Source organism: Emydura macquarii, unplaced genomic scaffold (genome assembly GCF_026122565.2).
Source record: "Emydura macquarii macquarii isolate MOO-44397 ecotype Brisbane River unplaced genomic scaffold, CSIRO-AGI_Emac_v2 contig_374, whole genome shotgun sequence".
Lineage (NCBI taxonomy): Eukaryota > Metazoa > Chordata > Testudines > Chelidae > Emydura > Emydura macquarii.
Window position 1 is genome coordinate 3,028,019 of NW_027130511.1, and position 24,308 is coordinate 3,052,326.

The 24,308-nt window shown below is 45.6% G+C and overlaps 1 protein-coding gene across 2 annotated transcripts in view; it reads left to right on the forward strand.

Moving 5' to 3' along the window:
* Positions 1–24,308, forward strand: part of GTF2A1 (general transcription factor IIA subunit 1) — a 53,041-nt gene that overhangs the window by 17,179 nt on the left and 11,554 nt on the right. The window contains exons 5-8 of one of the 2 annotated variants that reach the window (XM_067532314.1): positions 10,164–10,239; positions 14,809–14,942; positions 15,403–15,720; positions 21,721–21,810. In XM_067532314.1, coding sequence (XP_067388415.1) covers positions 10,164–10,239; positions 14,809–14,942; positions 15,403–15,720; positions 21,721–21,810 — 618 coding nt within the window. Of the gene's footprint in view, positions 1–10,163; positions 10,240–14,808; positions 14,943–15,402; positions 15,721–16,299; positions 16,450–21,720; positions 21,811–24,308 lie in introns of those variants that run through there. The other variant, XM_067532321.1, reaches the window with a different exon arrangement.

Genomic DNA, 24,308 nt, shown 5'->3' on the forward strand with positions numbered 1-24,308 from the left:
CGGATCCCAGAGGCCAAGAGGGAAGAGATTAGGAAGGAGGTAAGAAGGATGTTGGAGCTCGGGGTAATTGAAGAGTCCCACAGCCAGTGGTCCAGCCCAATAGTCCTAGTCCCCAAGCCTGACTGTACCCTGCGCTTCTGCAATGACTTCCGAAAGCTGAACGAGGTATCTAAATTCGATGCCTACCCAATCCCCCGTATCGATGAGCTAGTAGATCAGTTGGGCAAGGCCCGCTACCTGACCACCCTGGACCTGACAAAGGGCTACTGGCAGATCCCCCTAGCCAAAGATGCCAAAGAGAAGACCGCCTTCTCCACACCTGACGGCCTATTTCAATATATCGTCCTCCCCTTCGGACTCCATGGGGCCCCCGCAACCTTCCAGAGGTTGATGGACCACCTACTGCGACCCCACACCAAGTATGCAGCCGCCTACCTGGATGATGTGGTCATCCATAGCCCCGACTGGGAAACTCACCTGGGGAAAGTGGAGGTGGTGCTCGACTCCCTCCGGAAAGCTGGCCTCATGGCAAACCCGGCTAAGTGTGCGATAGGACTGGCTGAGGCCAAATACCTGGGCTACGTGGTAAGGAGAGGCCTGGTAAAGCCCCAGTGGGACAAGGTGGAGGCCATCCGGGCCTGGCCCCGACTGGTCCGCAAGAAGCAGGTCAGGGCGTTCTTAGGGATCGTGGGCTATTATAGGAGGTTTATTTCCCACTTTGCTGCTAGCGCAGGGCCCTTAACTGACCTCATAAAAGCTCGGGGCCCAGATATAGTGAAGTGGACCGACGCGGCTGAAAGAGCGTTCCTAGACCTAAGGTCAGCCCTTTGTGGCCACCTGGTACTGATAACCCCAGACTTTGACAAGGACTTCATCCTCCAGACAGATGCCTCTGAGACAGGGCTAGGGGCTGTACTCACACAGCTAGTTGGCAGCGAAGAACACCCGATCCTGTATCTTAGCAGGAAACTCCTCCCCAGGGAGCAGAGGTACGCAGTGGTCGAGAAAGAATGTCTGGCGATTAAGTGGGCCATGGAAACCCTCAGGTACTACCTCCTGGGGAGACGTTTCACCTTGGTGACAGACCACGCCCCGCTCCGGTGGATGCACACCAACAAGGAGAAGAATGCGCGTGTCACCCGATGGTTCCTCTCCCTGCAGCCTTTCAACTTCCGGGTGCAGCACAGGGCCGGAAGCCAACATGGCAACGCTGACGCCCTGTTGCGCCAGCACTGCCTTACGTCCCAAGTAGCCCAACCCCATGGTGTTGAGCGGGGGGGGGGGGGATGATGTGTGATATGGTGAAGGCAGAAGGCAATAGAAGAGTGCTGGATGGGAGATATGTGAGCCCCAGAATGCTCCGGGCTTTGTTCCCTGCTGACTAACTCAGAGCACTGGGGGCAATTAGGAGCAGCTGAGGCTGATTAAGGATCAGCCAGGTGCTCCATAAAAGGGCTCCGCCCCAAACACACAGGGCACAAGTTGGAGGAAGCAGAGGTGTTGTGCTGGGTGGAGCGGAGTGGAGCAGCAGCAGATTGGAGAAGCAAAGTGGGGGAGAGCAGAAGAACCCCAAAGGAGGTACTGAGCCCAGGAAGGGGTGGCAAGGACATAGGGCCGGAGAGGCCGGAAAGACTGAGGGGGGAAAAGTAGCCCAGGAGAAGAGGCTGCAGCTCAAACAATACAGAGCCAGCAGTATACCGCTGTGGTTCATAGGGCCCCTGGGCTGGGACCCGGAGGAGCGGGTGGGCCCGGGTCCCTACCCCTCTCCCCCAGGGAAGATGGGGTGACGGACAACTTCCTGGCCCACTACAAGCAGGAAGGTGCGAGACCCACTGAGGGAAGCTGGCCATCAGCCACAGTCATGAATGTGTTATAATATTGTGTGTTCTGTTTAGTTTCTATAGTATTATGTTGCTCCACAGTAGAATCAAATCTAGTATAACAAACGTGTTGCTTGTTTGTTGTTAAAAATAGTGAATGAAGATATTGATGCAGGCTCTCAGGCCTTAATTCCTTATGCAGACAGTCATCTGAGTTCAGCTTCCTCAGGGCTGATGTCATTAGCCATTGACCAACCTCTTGGCTGTATCCCAAGGCTAGCTACTTTTGCACCAGTGTGTAGTTGTTCAGCCTTCTATAAAGTAAAGCTGCCCTCTAGCCGACATTGCCTGTTGTGTTGAGGAATAATTCTTGTTTTAGATAGTCTTAAAGAATAACAAAGAACTTGTCCATAACTTTTCTACAAAACTTGTAGATGCAATTACAGTAACTTCAGATCCAGAGTCACTTGCAGAACTTAACATTTCAACGCTAGGATGCATTTCATTGCAGTCTGTTCCAAGAATTCTCTTAGCATCAAGAAAAAAGTAATAACTGTACTTTTAAAACTTTATCCCATTACTTCTTTGTTGCATTTGTTGTTGTGGAGTGTTTCATGCCTGAGCAAGTATCCAAACATTTTTGGCTTGTTAAAAAAAGAATCACAGTTCTTCTTCGAGTGCTTGGAATTGGAGTCAATTCCAATTAGGTGTGTGCATGCCTCATGCACAGTTGCTGGAAGGTTTTTTCCCCTCAATGGCACCTGTAGGGTCGGCTCTGGAGCTTCCTGGATTCACGCATCCATGGCATCCTTCTCTGCCTCCTCATTTTCTTCTTACCTCCTGTGACAGTCAGCTGGAATCCATCACCTCTTGCTCTGCAAGGGTTCTCTACTCCCAGTGCTTTCCATTCCATTGTACCTGGAAATAGTTAAATAGCATTAATAGTTAAGTACTTAGAATAGTTAGGCAGATCCCCTTAAGAGATCAGTCGTTTCTCCCAGAGGTCAGGGTGTGCCTTGGTCCCCTGGATTCAGACTGTGCAAGGAGTGTAAGAAGCCCAAGCTAAGGAGTGACCTGCACTCCACATGTCTTAAGTGTCTTGGGGAGGCACACCAGAAAGACTGCTGTGAAATTTGCAGCGGGTTTTGTCCTCGCACTCATGGAGGCAGCTTTTCAACCATCTCTGAGCCCATCGGAACTGGGACCCAGGGCATCGGTAACAATTAAAAGTGCTCCAGCTTCCATTTGTGGCCCGGTGCCGAGGAAGGAATCAAGATCTCTAGATCCTTGGCACCATAAGTAATCGCTGGCACCGAAGACCAGGAGCACCTGGCAGTGCTCTCACTCACCTGTTCCCTTCGGGGCATAAGAGGAGTAGTGTGGTGTGACCTGTGTCAGGCCATGTGGATACTACTCCCAGGACTGCTGCACTGTCAACTCCAGCCCTGGAGAGAGGTGTTTTGGGTCTGGCACCGACTACCCCCCTTCCAGAGAGTTGGAAGAGGAGGTGGAGGACATTCAGCTACCCTCCACCTGAGAGGCATTTGTAGCGGCCATGAAACTCATTGAGAGCATGCCGCCACAGTCCCACAGAAGACTACTGGAGGCAGCAGCCCCAGAGCAGGGCAGGTCGGTACCATCCAAAGGGAAGCTGGTGCTGATGTCCCAAAAACTTTGGCATCAGTCACTGGCACTGAGGAGCACTGTGCTGTGGTCTCCCAGAAGCAAGTCTGGGTCCAACTCCGAGGCAGAGGAGCCAGCACCAGGATGGGATGGTACTAAAGCCAGGAGATGGCTCACCCTTTTGCCATGCCTTGGCTCCCACAATGGCACAGTGGCCCTTCTGGACCTCATGGGCTTTCTAGCAAGTCTAAGGGCCCCAATGTAGATGGTCCCTCTCCTTGGCATTTGGATGCAGGTTTCGTCAAGCCAGGTTGGAGACTTTCTTTCGACCCAACGCTGATACTGGTACTGAGCAAGACCTCAAGCCCGGGCACAGCACTGACTACGGCACCTGTGTTTGTACCGAGTCTGACATTGCCAGCACCATCGCAGAGATGATCGCCCAGCACCACGTGATCCCCTGGGCACTGAAGGGTGGGAAACCATCCCATTAATGGAATTGTCGTCCTCGTCACCAGACGAAGCAGTTGCGGGTGCCTCTCCAGCACCAGCAGTGGAGGATAGTAGGGCACACCAGGACCTCCTCTGCTAAGCTGCACAAAACCTGGGATTCCAGGTTGAGGAGATCTTTGAGGGGAGAGTGGACCCAGTGACTCTTATCTTGTCCCCATCAGGTCTACCTAGAGTGGCCTTGCCCCTAATAAAGACGACAAGAATATGAAGGGAATGTGGCAAACCCCTGCGTTGATTCCCCCGACTGTAAAGAAAGTCAAGTGCAAGTACTTTGTCTTTCTAAAGGATATGAGTATCTTTGTACTCATCTTCCACCCCTTCCCCCCGGCTTCCCTAGTTGTAGTGGCTGCAAATGAAAGGGAGAGGCAGGGAACCCAGGTCCCTACCCCTGAAGCCAAGGAAGCCAAGAAAATGGACCTTTTTGGCAGGAAGTTGTAGTCCACCAGTGGCCTCCAACTTTGGGTGGCGAACCAACAGGCTGTTCTAAGCAGATACTCCTATAACACCTGGGGGTCCATTCTAAAATTTGCAGTCTATTCCAACTGACTCCAAGAAAGAATTTGTAACCCTTTTGTGTAAGAAGGCAAGGTGACAGCAAATCCTTGTTACAGGGGTCTTTAGACGTGGCCGATGCAGCAGCCTGCACTTATGGCCTCAGGAGTAACAGTGTGCCACAGCTTATGGGTTACAAGCATTGGGCCTTCCCCATAAGGTCCAAAAGACTGTGCAAGACCTCCTTTTCGAGGGCCATTTGCTGTTCTTGGACCAGACTGTGCAAAACTATACAGTTTAAAAGACTATAGGGCACCTCTCTAGTCCCTTGGCCTACACACACCAGCACCCCAGAGGAGGCATTTTAGGCCGCAGTCGCTCCTTCCTTTTTACCAGACCCACCAAAGGCGGGATTTTAATCGCCAAAGAGGCAGAAGCAACAAGTAGAAGCCTTATCAGTCCTCATCTAGCCTCAATGAGGGTCCAGCAAAACAATCTCCAGGCCTGAAACATAACTTTTGAGTGTGCACCTGAGGACGGTGTACCAATACAAAACTTAGATCCTCCAGCCCTGTTGTTTTCAAACCGCTTATCCCACTTCTACCATGCATGGACCTAGATTACTTCAGGCAGGTGGGTACTATGCATAGTGGAACTGGGATACTCTATCCAGTTCAACTCCCAATCTCATGTTCCTCTCCTTCTCCATCCCTCTCCAGGGACCCCTCTCACGAGCAACTTCTGATTCAAGAGGTGCAGCAGCTCCTAAAGGTGGGAGCGGTGGAAGAGGTTCCTTTAGGGCTAAGGAGAAGGGGTTTTTATTCTTGGTATTTCCTAACTCCAAAAGCCAAGGATGGTCTCAGGCTGACCATAGACCTAAGAAACCTCAACAGATTCATAAAGGAGCTGAGGTTCCGAATGGTATCCCTGGCGTTAATCATCCCTTCCCTGGATCAAGGAGATTGGTATGCTGTCCGTGACCTAAATATGTGTATTTCCATGTGTTGATCATTCCAAGGCACAGGAGAGTCCTTTGGTTCGTGGTCAGCAGTTCTCACTACCAGTTTGCAGTACTGCTGTTCGTCCTCTCAGCTGCTCCCAGAGTCTTCACAAAATGGATGGCGGTAGTGGCTGCATTTCTCAGAAAGAGGGGGATTCAGATTTTTCCACGTTTGAACGATTGGTTGATCAAGGGAAACTCCAGACAACAGGTGGAATCTGACGTAGTTCATAAAACTACCGTTTGCCAATCTGGGCCTTCTTGTCAACACACAAAAATCAGTCCTCATCCCCCATGCACAGGATAGAGTTTATAGGGGTGTTATAGACTCGAACCAAACCAAGGCTTTCCTTCTGGAGTCTCAATTTTGGAACATTCTCTCCAACATAGAGGAATGGAATCATTACCCCTATGGTCTCAGTCAGAAACTGCCTAAGATGGTTGGGCCTACTCAGGTGGTTCAGTACGCCAGGCTACACCTCAGACCCTTACAGGCTTGGTTGGCATCGGTTTACCGACCCTCTTGGGATTTCATAGACAAGGTAGTGTCGATCCTGGCACCAGTATTGGTCTCACTCCGCTGGTGGCTAGACCAGAGAGTGGTCTGTGCAGGAGTCCCCTTTTCGAGCCCATATCCCCCCTGACCCTAGTAACCGATGCCTTGGACTCGGGTTGGGGGCTCATCTGGGCCAATAAAGATCTCAAGGGCGGTGGTCAGAGGAAGACCTATCTACTCACATCAACATGAGGGAATTAAGAGCGATACGGCTTGCAGGTCAAACCTTCGGGGAACATCTGGAGGGCAAATGCATCGCAGTAAAAACAGACACCATGACAGTGATGTTCTATATGAACAGACAGGATGGTGCTTGCTCCTCTCTCCTGTGTCAGGAAGCCCTCGACCTCTGGCACTTTTATATAGCTCACATAATCTATATAGAAGCCTTGTAGCTTCCAGGATCCAAGAACGTGCTTGTGGACTTCCTCAGCAGGTCGATATCTACCCACCAATGGTCTCTCCACTCAGAAGTGTTGAACAATATCTTCCAAAGATGGGGAATTCCCCAGGTAGACCGGTTTGCAACAAAGTCCAACAGGAAATGCATGCAGTTCTGCTCTTTCCAGAACCACAGTCAGGGCTCAATTGCAGACACTTTCCTCCTTCCCTGGTTGGGTCCTCTGTTCTACACCTTTCCCCCAATAACCTTGGTACATGAGGTCTTTCTGAAGGTCAAGAAGGACAAGTTTGTGATGATTTTGGTAGCCTCAGAGTGGTGTGCCAACACTGGTTCACCATGCTGCTCGAGTTCTCAATGGAGGCTCCCATCAGTCTTCTATTAGTGCCAGACCTGATTACGCAAGATCAGGGCTGTCTTCGTCACTCGAACCTGCAATCCTTACATCTGACAGCTTGGAAGCTTCATGGCTGAACCAGCAGGAGATGGAGTGTTTGGAGCAGGTCAGAGAGATCCTCCTGGGGAGTAGGAAACCCTCCATGAGGGCTACCTACCTAGCAAAGTGGAAGAGGTTCTCCCTTTGGTCTCTGCAGAAAGGTATTTCTCCAGAAATGTCATCAATACTGCTCATCCTGGACTATCTTATATCTCAAGCATCAGAGGTTATCATTATCTTCACTTAAGGTCCACCTCACTGCAATCTCAGCTTTTCATCCATGAGTGGTTGGCTGCTCAGTCTTCTCGAGCCACACAGTAAGTCATTTCCTCAAGGGTCTCAACAGGATATTTCCTCATACATGCCAGCCTGTTCCCTAATGTGACCTTAATTTTGTGTTGTCTGCATTGATGAGGCCTCCATTTGAACCTTTGGCATCATGCTCTCTCCTGTACCTGTCATGGAAGGTGACCTTCCTAGTGGCCGTTGCATCAGCTAGGAGGGTTTCAGAGCTTAAGTCTTGACGTCAGAACCTCCTGATACAGTATTCTTTAAGGACAAGGTTTGCCTGCGCCCACATCCAGCATTCCTCCTGAAGGCAGTATCGCAGTTTCACTCTAACCAGGACATTTTCCTTCAAGTCTTTTACCACAAACCACATGCTAGCAGCTGCGAACAGAGACTTCATCCTCTAAACGTTCGGAGGGCATTAGCTTTCTTTATCGAAGGAACAAAACCTTTCAGGAAGACATCTCAACTCTCTGTAGCAGTGACAGACAGGATGAAGGACCTCCCGGTCACCTCCCAAAGAATCTTGTCATGGATCACATCGTGCATTGTGCATCTGCTAGGAACTGGCAAATGTGCCTGCCCTGGCATTTACAGCCCACTCTACAAGGGCTCAAGCAACCTCAACAGCCTTCCTAGCCCTGTCCTGATCCAGGACATTTGTAGGGCAGCAGTGTGGTCCTCCATCCATACTTTTTGCAGAGCACTACTCCATCACTCACCAGGCCAGAGACGATGCAGAGCGGTTCTGTAATCAATGTCCCATTGAACTCCGACCCCACTGCCTAAGGGCTTGCTTGCGAGTCACCTAATTGGTATAGCCATGAGTAAGCACTCAAAGAAGAAAAGACTGTTATTAACCTTTGTAACTATTGTTCTTCAAGATGGAATGGACATGAGCAACATGTGATTCCAAGACCCTTCCGCCTACTACCCGTCTGTCAGAGTCTGCCGGCAAGAAGGAACTGAGGAGGCGGAGGGTCGGCAGGGCCCTATATAGGATGCCATGGACGCATGACTCCAAGGGGCTCCAGAGCGGACCCTATGGATACCAATGGAGGAAAAGCCTTCCGGCAACTGTGAGGCGTGCACACACCTAATGGGAATGCACATGAGCAACACATTTCGAAGAATAGCAGTTACAGAAGGTTAGTAATAGTCTTTCCTCAAAGTTCAGTGATTCTGTACATTTTACTTCACAGTATTTTTGCTTAAACTTAACATAGATGATCCAGGGAACGATCATACATGGCCTATTTATTGTATTCTACAAAATGATCTTGTCTAGAAAACAGAAATAATTTCTCTATATTCATTGAGTATGGGGTCAGTTATCACATATTAAGCTTCTTTGATCAGATACGTTGTCTCAGACATTCTTTAGAAAACTTTCAGGAAGGTGTAAGGCATCATTGCGTCCCTTCCTAGCCATCTGGGAGGGAGGCCACTCCCCTCGCTACTGCAGTCCTATGGGTGCAGACTAAAAATGGGGAATTAGCATTGGGGCCAGGGTCCTGGCCCCTTCTACAGGTTACAGGTGTCTACGCAGTCTTTAGCCCTAGGCAGGGCGAGCAAGCTGTCTACTTTCCCCGCCCTACCTGACGGCTTGAGCTATAAGCAGTCTATAGCCTCAGGCTCTCAGGCAGGGCGGGGCAGGCAAATAATCTATAGGCCTTTGAGGCTTGACAGGCTGGGATGAGGCGACCAGGTAGTATGGAAGGGAGAGGGTGATGCAGGCCCACCCGACTCCACTGTGTCCCAGCCCAGGTCCCTATCAGTGGCAGAGTGTTCTGTCACTGGGTCAGCGGGGCTCCAGCTGCAACTCGCTGACGCGGCTGCAGTACACAACACAACTGGACAGTCGTCCGGCTCTCCTGGGCTACTTCCTTCACCCTTTCCCTGGAGTACCTGTGCCTCAGCAGTACCTTCAGTCTCCTCGGGTAGATAGTCAGGGATAGCGTCTACAGGCCCTCAGTGTCAGAGGCAGCCGGCCGCTTCTCTAGGTTGTTCCTAGCAGGCAGCTCCCAAGCAGGGCAGTAGTCCGGCTGGGACAGCAGCACCGGTGGAGAGACGTCCTTCCCTTCCGGCAGCTCCCTCCAAACTGAGCTAGTTGGCTCAGCTTTTATACTTCCCGTCCTGTCCCTCAACTTCTGGCGGGGTGGGCAGGGTTGTTTTGGCTCTGCCCATCAAGGGTCAGGCCATCCCTCCCTGTCCATCTGCAAAGTAAGCCATGCCCCCTTGCTACAGGGGGTACTTTCTTTTACCCTGGATATTGGCATTATTCCAGAATTTGAAAAATTAACTTTAAGCCTGGAGTTGTTTTCTATTCCGTTAGTCAGATAACATATTCAGAGAGTCTGGTTAACTTTAACTTGGAGAGCAGGGTGTAGACTCCTGATTTTTTTTTAATACTTTTTCATACCTTGTTTTTCTAAGGCTAAAATAAGATGTTACTTATTAGACTGGAATCCTATACACTGTCTGCTTAGTCCTTATTTTCTAAGAGAAGGACAAAGGCACAAAGAGCTTTTCACTTTAAAAATATTCCTCAATTGCTTTTTTAAATAACTTAACGAGTAATCAGTTTTTTGTTTAAAATACAAGGAGTGAAGCTACCAGTGATATTACCGTGTTATGCTCCACTACTCAACAGCTAGCCAGCAGAGGGAGCACAGATGAACAAAACTTATTTCCAGAGTTTTTCTGGCAAACCTGGAAATAAAGTAGAATCGAGTTGGCTTGTGATGCACGCAGAATGAAGGAGGGACAATCAAAGCTGACAAATAGAAATCAGAAAGATTGCACTTCTGTGATAGCTAATATATGCGTGTCATACAATTATCCATCTTTCTTTTAACATCACAGAAACTTGCTTATGGGTAAGTGATAATTATCCATAGAAGTTAATGGTGGTTGTGTAAGTTTCTCCTACTTCACCACAACAGATTCTTATTCATTAATCCTCAGCTGCCGTGCTGCGACATGAAGCATTGGCAGTAATGTTGACTGTTAAAAACAGGTTTCTTATCTTTCAGAGTGCGGCTGCCACTGCAGCTACCTTGGCTTTGCCTGCTGGTGTTACTCCTGTTCAGCAGATACTTACAAATTCAGGTAATTACCTTAACATTAAATGGATTATAGACGAGTGATTTGATTTGCAAATGATTTTAATATATTACATTTCATGTGAAACGTTTAAAAATCAGGAAGGAGTTTTATGGTAAAGGGAGTTGACCATACAGTTATTGAGATATATGTATTATAGTGCTACTTTACCAGTATACAATTGTATAAGATTTTATTTAATACGCTTCAAAAGGTATTGTTTTTAAGCTGTTTACTATTTTGAGAATATAAATATTCTATTAAGAGATGGCTTTAAAGGCTGGTATGTTTAATGGAAGTTTGATTAAAATATTAAAGATGTGGTTTATAACAGTTAGAAATCTGACTCAGAGCAGAGGTGAAACTTCCAGATCTTAATACAAGGAGAAAATTCCTTTTTTATTTTTATAGGAAGATAAGTGTGTGCTACAGGATCAATCACAAATTAATTATGTTGTGGCCAGATATCTTTATTCAGCTGCAAAGTGCTGCCCTGTAGTTTTTTCTCAGACAGGGAGCCATGGGTTCCTAGGGAGATTGTGCTCCCAGGGCTCAGTTCTGAAGCTGGGATATTTTGTCTGCAACTCTTCACCCATAGCAGAGAGCTGGTGACCATCTTTACAGGCTTCTCAGCTGCAATGAAGTGAGACATGGGACTATTGTGTATGCTCTGTGAATTAGGGATAAGGTGGTAGCATTGTGCCATGGGTAATGAAAGAGACTACAGACATGGGGGTAAGGAGAGACTGTAACACTGAAAGGAGGGCTGGAGAAAGAGAATTACACAACACTGACGCTAAAAATAAAAAAGATACACAATACATGGAAAGAAAAGTAGTGATGGTGATCAGGGACATCCAAGAACCTAAATAAATGAAAGTGGCATGAGAGAAGGGAAAGGAAGATGGAAAATGAATAGACATAATACATTTTATAAAGAAAAATAAATGAAGTTAGAAGATGTATTATATACAGACCTGTGCATGTAGAACTCTGACTTGTGCGTTGGCATCTTCCCTGCCTCTGGTACTTACCCTTCTTCTCTGGATAGTACTAACCTGTCCTTGCTAGACTTTTATCTGTGGAGCGCAAGGATATTTCTGAAAAACAGTTTCTATTTTTTGCTTCAGGGTTTGTTCTCCACTTATACAGCCCATCAGCTCTGGCATTATGAGAGTCTGGTTCACTGTACTGAAATAGCAGTATTGATCCTGTCCCCTGTGCTGTTGTTTTATTTGAGGGGCAGTCATAACAATTAGTTTGCGTTTTCCTCGATCACCTTTAAAAATGTAAGCAAGGTAATTGTAATAAAAGCAAAATATAGAGATTCAGAATATACTGAGTTTGAATTGCTCCCCCTCTGAGCAGTTGCCCTTCTGACTCCTTGCACATGAAACCTCAGAAGGCCTACCAGCCCATTCCAAAATGGTCAGGGATGAGATTTTGAGTTCATCTTTCCCATTCTCTGTCCCCATTAGTGCTTTTAGAATAAATAGCCACATTCCCTATCTACCTTAATCTAAAGCTGTCTCCTTAGATCAGATGTTAGGAGTAAATTTAAGAATGTAAGTGTGACAGAGTCCCCTGAGGTGCAGCCTGAAAACTGCGGGACAGCAGTGCCCCCTTAACCTTCCAGCCTGGGCTGACTCTCAACAATGCCATGCTGGTGACAAGCAGCAGACCCCTCCATGCACTGTTATTACACAGCACCACAGCAGGTGGCGCTCCACATCCAGTTAGATGGCAAGAATGTTTACCTTGGTTGCTTCTTACAACACTATAATGCTGTCAGCAAGCCACCCTTACACAGACATTCACAGGCAGGGGATACACCCAACTGAGTAACATGAATGCTTTCCCCAGCCCCTCACGAACCACCAATAGAGAGAGGCCAACTCCCCCCCAGCTTTCCAGCACTGTACCCCAGAACTATTCGGTTTTGCACTGGTCAGAAGCCTGACCCAGGTAAGTTCATTAACTAGTCGCCCACTTCATTAAAGGAAAGTAAATATGCACCAGCCTTTGTAATCTGAGCAAATTTCTCAATCACTTTAACCAAGCACACTGTAGGTAAATTATAAAACAGATTTATTAACTACAGAAAAATAGATTTTAAGTGATTGGCATAAGCGATCAGAGTAAGTTACTTGAAAAACAAAAGGAATTTTGCAGTCTAAGTTCTAGAAACTAAGCAGGATTTATATCAATGTCTCCTCCTGAGAGATGGTACAAGTAGGTTTCTGTTCCTTAATACGCAGGCTGGAATGCTCCTCCAGCCTGGGACGTCCTTCCAGTTCAAAAGTCTTTTTTTCTCTCCAGACACTTCTTCCAGGTGTTGAGTTGCAGGAAAAGTGAAGCCAAGTGATGATGTCATGTCCTATCTTTTATAGCTTTTCCAGCTTGCTGGAAACATCTCTGGCTGTGACAGCCATCCGCATTGGTCAAGCAGTGTCCCATTGTGTACATGCTGGTTCTGAGAAGTCTTCATTGTAAACAGTCTCTGATTGTGGATTCTTCCCTTGTTGGGTGATGGTGAATCATTAACACTGTCTGGCTACCCCATTGTTATACCTGAAAGGCTGATTGTAGGTGTTTCCTACCTCACAACACATTTTAATAACATAAACAGCAATACTTCATAACTTCAAATACAATAATAGCGCATACAATCCAACAGGATATTAATATTTAGCAGATGAAGACTTTTAAAATTATACCTCACAAGACATACTTTGTACAGAGCATATCATCGACATGACAATGGTGAATACGGGGTTCGAGGAGGCTATTTTTGGGGTGCAGAGTACCACAGTAAGCTTAGAATATTCACATGTCAGAATCGCTGTCTGCCCAGCTGCCCCTGGTAATGTCTGCATGGGACAACTCAAAGGCAGGCAAGGAGTGAAGAAAACGGCTGGGAAAACAAATTGTTTTTTGTTTGAAAACAAATCCAATAGTTTTATCATGTTAAAAGCCCAATCTAAATTGTGAAAATGTTTTCTGTCCAAAACAGCTTTTAGTGTACGCAGCCATGGTGCCTCTGTGGGGGAGATGCAGAGCAGAAGAATCTTTGGAAAAAAATTTTTTGTTTTGAGTGTTTTAAAAAGCCACTCTACTTGTCTTCTTACACCTTTTGTTTGTCCCAGTCATGGTTCAGCAAATATTATTTTCCTTGTATCTCTGTTTCTCTGTCAGGCACAGTAAAGGAAGTAAAACTGGGAAACCATAGAATAGCAAGAGAGAGAATTACATTTTTACAGTATTGTTTGCCATATATACAAAAAATAGGTATTATACACAGTGTGACCGTTCATCTTTTAAGGTAAAAATATTCTCTCCCCCCCCTCCCCCAAAAAATGGAAAGGATTTTATCAGGTTTCTAAAATCCTATAAGAAGAGGAGTTCTTATATCAGCCTCATCTTGGCCTTGTCAGAAGAGAAAAATTGAAGAATTAGCTATCCTTTAGTGCAGTTAATGAAGTTAGTAGACTCGGTGGAAAAAATGCTTGAGCTTTTCACCTGTTTTGTTAAAAGAAAAACAGTAATATTGAACATTTATATAGCATCATTTATCTGAAGGATCCCAAGTGCTTTACAAACTGGCTACATCTACGCTGTTCACCTCTTGCAGCAGCATGTAGGGTGTGTGTAGCTGCATGCAAGAGTGAAAAGCAAGTGCGTCCATGCTGTGGCATGTAGCTACATGTGTCAGTGAAAGGCTCAGACTGGGGGAGGCAGAGGCAGCTTTTCCCTGTGGCGGAGAAAGATTCCAGTAGTGGGATACTATACTGCCAATTCTAGCAGCATAGACGGGTGGCACTGCTTGGGCAAGTAGAACCCTGTATGGTACATGTTCGAAGGGTTCAGGGTGTCTTTACTCACATAAGCAGCAGCTCACCATCTACACAGCTGTTTATACCCATGCAAGAGGGGCATGTAATGTATGTACTTTAAATGCAGCCAAATTAGTGTGCAGTGTAGATTTTCCCTGAATGTGTATGTACACATGCTAACAGATTGTTTCCCAACACTGAAATGTACTTAACACTAGAATACGGTATCTGTTTAACAGCAAATAAAGCCTACACAATAGGATAGTGTAATTTCTTTGGGTATATCTGTATTATTGTCTTCTATTCTGTTCTTCTTTTAAATAGGGGCCTTGCAAAAACATGGAATACAATCTTCATATGTAGGGAATGAATATTCAGGAGATTGCTGTGCTGCTTTAGTGGGTTAATCTTTGGCCTCATGTGAGATCTTGTATCATCTGCTAGCAACCTCCTCTTGTCTCATTTCTCTACTGCTATTGCATTATGCCCCTTGTAAACATCTGGTTGGGTTTTAAAGACAGTCCTGACCAGAGCTTTGAACACTTGGTGTTTTGAAGGTGTAGTTGTGCCATTTTAAAGTATTAAAAATAATAATAAAAATTCTCAGCCTCTCACTGGCGGGAGTGTCAGATGAACTTTCTCTTTTAATTATGCTGTCTTTTTCCAGGTAACCTACTTTGAAAGAGAAGATGATTTTTAGATGTGGATTTTTACATTTTGAGTGGTTCTGTTTTTATTGCAGGCCAGATCTTGCAGGTAGTTAGAACCGCAAATGGAGCTCAGTATATCATTCAGCAGCAGCAGCCAGTGGTTCTACAGCAACAGGTTATACCACAGATGCAGCCCGGTGGTGTCCAAGCTCCTGTTATACAGCAGGTAAAGAAGGACATTTTGAATAACTCATAACTGAAACTAACCCAGTAGGAAAATTTTCCAGTAGTTTGCATTTTTAAGTGCAAGGGTCTGTGTTCTGTTTGACTAGCGTGACAGATGTGCCGATAGTGGCTCTGAAAAATGGAAGAAGAGTTTCATAAAGAAATGGGGATTTTAAAAATTGATTTAATGCCTTAGAAATTCCATATCTTCGGTTTCTGTGCAGGATCTTCCTACCTGATCTGCATCCAGTGTTACCAATTGTTTTAAAAAAATGATCACAGTATTAAAAGTGAAATTATAAAAGTCTTAGGTATCAAACACAGAAAAGCAAGCAACGTTTGTGACTGTGTTCCTGGAACTAGTATAATTACATGGAAAGTTTCAGATATTTTCGGTAAGTAATTGTTCTGTTATTATTGTGTATACACAGTGATTGCTATAATAAAAATCCTTTTGTCAGGTTTTGGCTCCTATCCCTGGAGGGCTCTCCCAGCAGACAGGAGTGATTATTCAGCCACAGCAAATCCTATTTACAGGGAACAAAACACAGGTCATACCCACAACAGTGGCAGCTCCTACACCGGCACAAGCACAGATTACAGCTGCCGGTCAGCAGCAACCACAGCAACAGGCGCAACCACAAGCACCACTTGTACTCCAAGTTGATGGAGCTGGAGACACCTCTTCTGAAGAAGAAGAAGATGAGGAAGAAGATTATGATGATGATGAAGAGGAAGACAAAGAAAAAGATGGAGGTGAAGATGGCCAGGTTGAAGAGGTAAAATTTGACAAAATGCTTCTAAAAGATTAGAAATTATGTAGACTTTAATGTTGACCTATCCATAATTTTGAGGAAAATACCCAAAAACAAACTTCTTTAAATAGAGAGTTATTAGTAAGATAACATTCCAAACTGTAGTCTAAGCACAGAACTAGTTAGGAATTCCAGATTTCTAATTTCATCTGATAGACATTTTTTTTTTGTCTCTGATTTTGGGCATTTCTCTTACTGTTGTCTGGGTTTATCATTTTACAGTTTGGAAACAAAGGCAGATGCCTACCTACCTTAGCCGTATTATAATGATTAGTAATGCACTTTGAAAAAGGTTGTATTATATTCAGCTATTGCAAAGGGTTTCATAAACATTTTCAGCAATCAAGATTATAAAAATAATAGGCCCAGAATTAACTCTTGCTGAATTTGGGGCAGAGCATGATCAAATGCTAATAAAACTGGAAGCACAGTGGAAAGTAGAACATGTTTGGCTCTGGCGATATGAGAATAAACCTAACAAATTCAGAATATTTAAGGTCAGAAAGGATCATGAGATCATTTAGTCTGATTTTTGTATTACAGGCCATTACATTTCTCCTTGATACCCTTGTATTGAACCAGATTATTTGAGTTTGACTAAAGCCTATCTTCCAGAAAGGCATCTAGTTTTGATATGAAGACTCCAAATGGAGATGGAATCAACCATTTCCCTTCTTCCATTGGTTAACCACCTTCACTATTAAAAACTTGTGCCTAACTTCTTATTTGAATTTGTCTGGCTTTAACTTCCAGCTGGTGGTTCTTTTCATGCCTTTGTCTGCTAGATAAGAGCTCTTTAATAGCCTTTATTTTCTCCCTATGAAGGTACTTAGGCACTGTAATCAAGTCACCTCTCAATCTTCTTTTTATAAACCAAACAGATTGAGCTCATATGGCAGGAGATTTAAAGCACTCAAATCACTTTTATGGTTCTTTTCTGCACCCCAGTCCAGTTTTTCAACATCATTTTTATAAAAGTGGACATCGCAGTTATACTCATGATTCCAATATCAGTCTTATCGATGTCATATGCAAGGTAAAATCACCTCCCCACTTCTACTTTCCCCTCTTTATACATCCAAGGATTGCCTTAGTCCTTTTGTCACAGCATTGTACTTGGCTCTTGTGCTGAGTTGCTTGTCCACTGTTACCCCTAAATCCTTGTCAGAGTCTCTGCTTTCCAGGGGAGAGTCCCTCATTCTGCAGGTATGGCTTACATTCTCTGTTCCTAGATGTATAACTTTGCACCTGTCTTTAATAGAAAACATTTTTTTTGAATGGGCTCAGCTTACCAAACGATCCAGACTGTGCTGTGTGATTGCCCGGTCATCATTATTTACCACTCTGCCAATCTTTGTCTGCAAATTTTATAAGCGGTAACTTTATATTTACTTCCAGATCACTGATGAAAATGTAGAATAGCGTCGGGCCTAGTACTGATCTCCACTGAACCCCATCAGTGATGATTCCCATTGGCAGCTGTTTTTTTGAGATCTCTTACTTGCCCTGTTATTAAACCATTTAGCATGTGCTCTATTAATATTGTACAGTACTAACTTCTAAATCAGAATGTCATGCAGTGCTAAGTCAAATGCCTTACAAAAGTCTGTAATACATCTACACAACTCTAAGGACAAGTATGGACTATCAACCATACTTGTAATCTCATCAAATAATGAAATCAGCCATGACCTATTTTCCATAAATCCATGTTAACTGGCATGAATTATGTTTCTGTCATTTAATTCTTTATCAATTTACTCCTGTATCAGCTTTTCCATTACTTTGCCCAGGATTCATATCAGGCTCACTGGAGTATAGTTACCTGGGTTATCCTGCTTGCCTTTTTCGAATATTGGCAAAACATTAGCATTCTTCCAGTTTTCTGGAATTTTCCTGATATTCCAAGATTTATTAAAAACACTATCAGCAGGCCAAAGATCTCAGCATCATGTTGCTCTAGCCTCTTCTTTTCACTGTTATCAACCAGCTTTATAAGGAGCTAATTCCAGTTCTGTGCATCAGTTGCGTCATTTTAATACCCCCACCACCTGTGATGGTGGAGGAGCTTAGGGCATCCTCTGGTACAAAGAAGCATATGTTTCCCTTCTTGATTGAAAATAATACTCCTCAAGAGCCAATATCATGGCTGATGGAGATTCAAACTTGCCTTTCCCCAGTGCCTCTTCTTATAACCCATATAATGAGAAGCCAATTGCAAAAGAGTGTGACTTTTTGGGGGAAAAGTATGTTTCATGGTTTCAATAGTGATTTATCAAGTAGTGTTTAAAATATATGCTGTTTACATATGATTAAAAAAATTCCCTCAAACTGCTGGAGAATTCTCAGTATAGGTAAATGCCAAAGTCACTTTAGGAAATGGGACTTGGACACTAACAGATTTGGAGCTGCCCTGGGATAATTTATGAATATTATATATTGTACTAGTTATTGGTGTGTTTACTGTATGACAACATTGGTTTAGCTGAACAGAAATCTGTCTGAGAACACAGACAGGAAGAAAAAGAATGATTCAAGATAAACCACCCATCAGCAAACACTAGAGTTGTTAAGGGACAGTGTCAAAACCATTGGTTCTCAGGACTCTACTATAATCTCCTGCTGAGCCTATAGGGCTAGTTTTAACCAGAAGGGTTCAAAGACCAGGAACACAGAAGAACAAAAGAAGTGTAGCAGAGGTGGTTCTTCGAGTGCTGGTCCCCATGTGGATTTCATACATGGGATGCGCATGCGCAGCGCCATGTACCAGAGCCGAAACTGTTCGTGGTAGTGTCTGTCGACCTGCGTGTGCGTCATGTGTCAGCTGCATGGTGCGCCTGAGGTCTTACACAGGTTGATGCCTCTCTAGTTCCCTCTAACCACCGCATGGTTAGAGTCTCAGCCCCTCTTCCTCTTCACTCTTGCTATGTTGCTTTCTTTGTGTCTGAATAAGACTTTTCTAATTCATTGTATATAGTCTTCAAAGTTGTTAGTTTGTTAGTGTTCCGTTAATTTACCCCATGCAGGGTGTCCTACCCGCTGCAGGGGACTGTGCCTGGCAAATCAGCTTTAAAAGCTGCTTCATGCCCACGCTTTCTCTGTGAGCGGCCTTTACTGCCTTTGTGAAGCCCACGCCATCACCCGTTGGTCCATCTGCTGCTCCTTTCCTCTGCGGACCCATGAGACTGCAGTTTTTCCTCTAGAAGTACCTAATGGCACCACCTTTCCCAGACCAGCCCTCTAGCTTCGAGTGGTCCTTGGAGCCAGACCTTGCATTTTCACTTGCATGATCTTAATAGTTCAGGACCATGGTGCCTGTTCTACACACTGGCAATATGGACCTCTGGCTGAAGCATGGTTCGAGTACCCCCATGGGCCATCGGTACCTGCTGACCTGTACACCTGGTCCTATTGGCACGCTTGGGATCCCTACCACAGCCACGGGGGACTGCCTTCACCTACCCATAACACTCCTTCCTCCACCTGCACTGTCGCAACCACTGAGGCCTCCTTGTCCCTGGATGATGTGCTCATCCTGCCTTCTCTTTCTCCTCCGGATTACCATGGGCAGTGCCAAGACTTGCTTCACCGCATCACTGGGGCCTTCAATATCCTGGTTGAAGATGTGCAGGGTCCAGAGGACCAATTTCTGGATATTTTTCAACTGGCTGGGCCCTCTCGTACTGGCTAACCCATCCATACCACCCTTTACTAACTGAATCAGGCCGTCTAATATGCACAGCCTCATGTGCTCCCACTCCCAAGCGGGCAGAATGATGCTACTTTGTCCCTGCCCTGGACACATTTTCTTTTTACCCGCCCCCTCCCAACTCTCTCATTGTTCAAGCAGCAGCTGAGCATGCCAGACAGCAGCACCTTAAGACTGCCCCTCTGGATCAGGCCGCTAAAAAACTCGACCTGCGTGGGCGCAAGGTCTACTTGTTGGTGGGACTGCATTTCTGTATTGCCAGTTACCAAACTATTGTGGCAAAATGTGACTTTTTGTCATACTGCAAGCTGGTGGAGTTCCAGGCCTCCCTCCCAGGTGACAAATAAACAGAGTTCAAGTCCCTCATTGATGAGGGCAAACTGGTAGCCAAGTGGTTGACACAGCAGACATTGTCCTGTTCCTTGGCCTCAGATATGGTACTTTGCTGGGATTCCTGGTTCCCGTCCTCTGGTTTCCCTGAAGAGGTCCAGACTACCCTTGAGGATCTCCCTTTTGACAGTCATAAACTATTCGCTGACAAAATCGACGAGTCCCTCTATTCCCTCAATGACTCTCGCTCCACACTCCCGGTCCTTGGGCCTTTTACACTTCGACCCCAACCCACCAACAACATCGGTCATCCTTTTTCCCCCTCTACCCTGCCCGCACTGCCTACCAACTTACCCTCCATTAGCAAGAGCCACATTACTGCTGCCAGGAGTCTCAATGACCCCACTATCCTGCCGCTACAGCCTCCACCACCACCAGTTTCACTCAGCACCCTTCCAAGCATCCCTTTTGACTTCTCCCCTGAGACCTGTGAACCTCCCTCTGCCCCTCTTCCAGTTCCTCTGATTGTGTTTGGGGGCCGTCTTGCCATCTTTGCTCACAGTTGGGACAAGATTACCACTGACCACTGGGTGCTGGACATTGTACACTGAGGGGGTACCTGATAAGAGTTCCTTTCCTTACCTCCTTGTCACTCTCCCACCCTGCAGTGGCCCTGGGGAGCCCTCCCAACTTTATCTCCGAGAGAAAGCACACACCCTTCTCCAGAATTGAGCCATAGAATAACTGTTTGAGACCTGGCATCGCTGCCCACTCCATGCAGGCACAAGCCACCACATCCGCCCTTCTTGCAGACCACGTGGCAGGGTGGCCCACGTGGTTCTCTGTCCACAATTTCACCGCTCACTACGCCATCGCCGTGGCAATTGGCTGAATGGTCCTACACACTCTTCAATTCCAGTGAGCCCTCCATCCCACCTCCATGCTGAATACTGCTCACTATGCTATACACGTATGGAATCTACATAGGGACCAGCATTCGAAGAACAAATGGAGGTTACTTACTGTAACTGGAGATACTTTGAGATATGTGGTCCCTATCTGGATTCCAATCCTGCCCCCCGCATCCTCTCTGTTGTGGGCTCTGTGCCTGTCCATAAGAGGGATCTGGAGGGGTGTCGACCCGCGCAGCCTTGTAAAACCTCGGACACACCACATGGCCGACGCACACCACGCAGGCAGGTTGATGGACATGACCACAAACAGTTCCAGTGCACGGCGTGCATGCGAGCGCACCCCACACGTGGAATCCACATAGGGACCACACATCTCGAACATCCAGTTACAGTAAGTAATCTCCATTTGTTGTACGTGAGCTAGACTGAGACCCAGGCACCTGCTTGGGTATCTGGAGACGGTAGGTCTGCCTAGGTTACTATCAGAAGATGGGTAGTTTTTGGGCAAGATAGACATGCGTGTAGGCTATTTATTTCTTAAAAGCTTTGTTCCAATTGGTAAAAATAAACAATACTTCTGATTTAAGAAGGCTGTCTGGTCACTATATTCACCACTGATCACTGTATCCTAAAGGGAAGAAATGCAGGTGCCCAAACTCAGTCAGACCAGCTAGGTAAGAACAGTCAGTACAGAGGATATGATGGCCCAGGCCCAATCTGGTAGTGGGAGAATTGCAAACTTTCACTCAAGGAATGGGTAAAGGCAGACCTGACAACTGAGATGGTGCACACTTTAGAGACCAGAAAGGGGACAGATGTCCAGCTAGCCCTGTAATTGTGAGAGGCACATCTGAAAGGTTTTACCTGAGAACCTCATTCTCCCCACACTTAACCCCTCATTCATGCTATAGTTGTAACCAGAGTTTATTTTCATGCACATGATCAAAATAGCTATAATCTTAATGGATGAGTGTCAGTTTATCACAAACTATTTACAAATGTTTCTTTTAGGAGCCCCTTAACAGTGAAGATGATGTGAGTGATGAGGAAGGACAAGAGCTGTTTGATACAGAGAATGTTGTCGTATGCCAGTATGATAAGGTAAAATCTCTAAAATAACAGAATTTTTTATTACCACTTTTCCTTGTTCTTCCCTCTTTCTCTGCTCCCCATCAAATCATGAGTTTAAGCAGCATTTCAGTGTGTATATACACAGAGCTATTAATATCTTCATATTTGGTGTGATCTGATATTGTATTACATTTTAACATGATAAATTAGTTATTTATTTTCTATTATCTGCAGTTCATATGTCTGCTTCTTTACTGAAACTCAGCTAGACTCAGTTAAAATTAGTGGTTGAATTTTTTTTTTTACACTATCTTACCAATGTGCCTGAAAAATGTGCCTGAAAAAGAATAATTTCTTTGGGTTGGCAAGTCTAGATATCTACATAGACTACTAATAAAAGTGTCAGTTAGTGCTAGATATGCTGAGTTTTGTATGTTGTGGACAGTTGTCCACTCAGACCACTAAAAACATTTCACGTGGGTGACTAAACAGCTATCAATAGCACAATCTGTGCCTGCTATAAACCTGGATTGGAAATCACAACACACAGCCTTTCTCTTCTACATTCAGCTAGCGTTCTCTTGGCTAGCCAGGTTCCTATATTGTGGCTAGCTTGTTTTGAGAGCCTTGTGCTGGGGATATGAGATTGGGCAAATAAAAAGAAAAAAAAATCAAAAGCTGGAGAAGCAGAAAACCCAAACCCAAACTCTCTGCAGCTTAGAAATGTTCATTGAGGTGGATTTCCCTCCTTTGTTGGTTGGCTAAAGATAAGTTTATAGGCTCACAATGTACTGATTAGATGAAAAAGGCTCTTTTTATAGTGGAAAGAACTGAAACTTGAATGAAAAAAATAAAATTTAGGCTTTCCAAAAAAAAAAAAAAAAAAAAAACCAAAACCCACTAGGAAAAAGGCATGGAGTTGTAATGTTCATTTACTTCCAAACCCTAGCCCTTGCTTTAATGACAGATTCAGTATGAGGGCAGATGGGCTGGTTGAATTTTATTCCTATATTTTCTTCTTGGAGTGTTTGCTCATGTCCATTCCATGTTAGGTTTGTGCATGCCATGTTCACTGGTACCAAAGGGTATCCGTAGGGCCAGTTCTGGTGTCCCCTGGGGTCACACACATAAGCACTGGCATAAGGAGCTTAAGGAGTCCACAGACTCCTTATTTGACATTCTGGCTGCAGTGGCCCCTTCCAAATGGTTTTACCTGTATGTGAAGGGGTATTAGACTTGGTCAAGGCACTGTGGCAGATCCCTTCTTCTCTGCCCCCTACTTCTAGATGGACTGAGAAGTAGTAGTATGTCCCGGATAAGAGATTTGATATGTAGTCCCAGGTCCTTTGTGGTTTCGGCAGCTAATGAATGAGACAGGCAAGGGCAGGCTATTGCCATTCCCAAGAACAAAGATGCAAAAAGGCTGGGCTTGTTTGGGAGGAAAGTTTATTCGATGTCCAGCTTACAACTTCACATTTCAAACCAGCAAGCATTGCTAAGGAGATATGATTTAGTATTTTGGAACCTATGTCCAAGTTAAAAGACTCTCTGCCTCAGGAGTCGAGGCAAGAATTTGTGGCCATCCTAGAGGAAGGCAAGATGGGGGCCAGAGGCTCCCTCCAAACAGCCTTAGACGTGGCCAACTTGGCAGCTAGGACAAAGGCGTCAGCAGTCTTGATGAGATGGTCCTCGTGGCTGCAGTCTTTGGGCCTTTCTCATAACATCCAGCAGTCCATGCAAGACCTGCCCTTCGAGGGCACATCACTGTTCTCAGAACAGATTGACACTAGGCTGCATGGCTTTAAAGCTTCTAGGGCTATTGTGCACTCCTTGGGCCTGTATACACCCTTGGCCTCTAGGAATTACTTTAGGTCTTAGCAGCCACCAAGGTTTTAAGGCCAGGTCAGGCATGAACTCTACAGAAAGGATTACAGATGCTATCAGGGCCAACCTTCCATCGCGCCGTCACAGTCGGACTTGAGCTGATACCCCGGTGGAAATAGACATGCATTTTGAAGGCACACCTGAGGGTGACCTACCAGCCTGAGCATTAGATCCAATCCCCCTTTTATTTTTGGACCATCTTTCGCTCTTCCTGCCTGCATGGTCTTCTATAACATCAGACCAATGGGTACTCAGTATCATAGCAGTGGGGTAGACTCTTCTCACAAGCAACTTGTCCAGGAGGTGCAAGCCCTTCTACGGGTGGGGGCCATAGAGGAAGTTCCTCTAGACTTGAGAGTGAAAAGGTTCTATTCCTGTTACTTTCTAATTCCAAAGGCCAAAGGGGGCTTACGGCCCATCTTGGACCTGCATCACCTCAACAAGTACTTCAAGAGATTGAGGTTCCGCATGGTTTCCCTGGCTTCCATCATTCCCTCCCTGGATCCAGGGGACTGGTATGCTGCCCTCGACCTAAAGGGCGCATACTTCCACATCTCCATTTTCCATGGACACAGGAGATTTTTCAGGTTTCTCATGAGCCAGTACCAGTGCATGTTACTCTCCTTCAGTCTGTCAGCAGCACC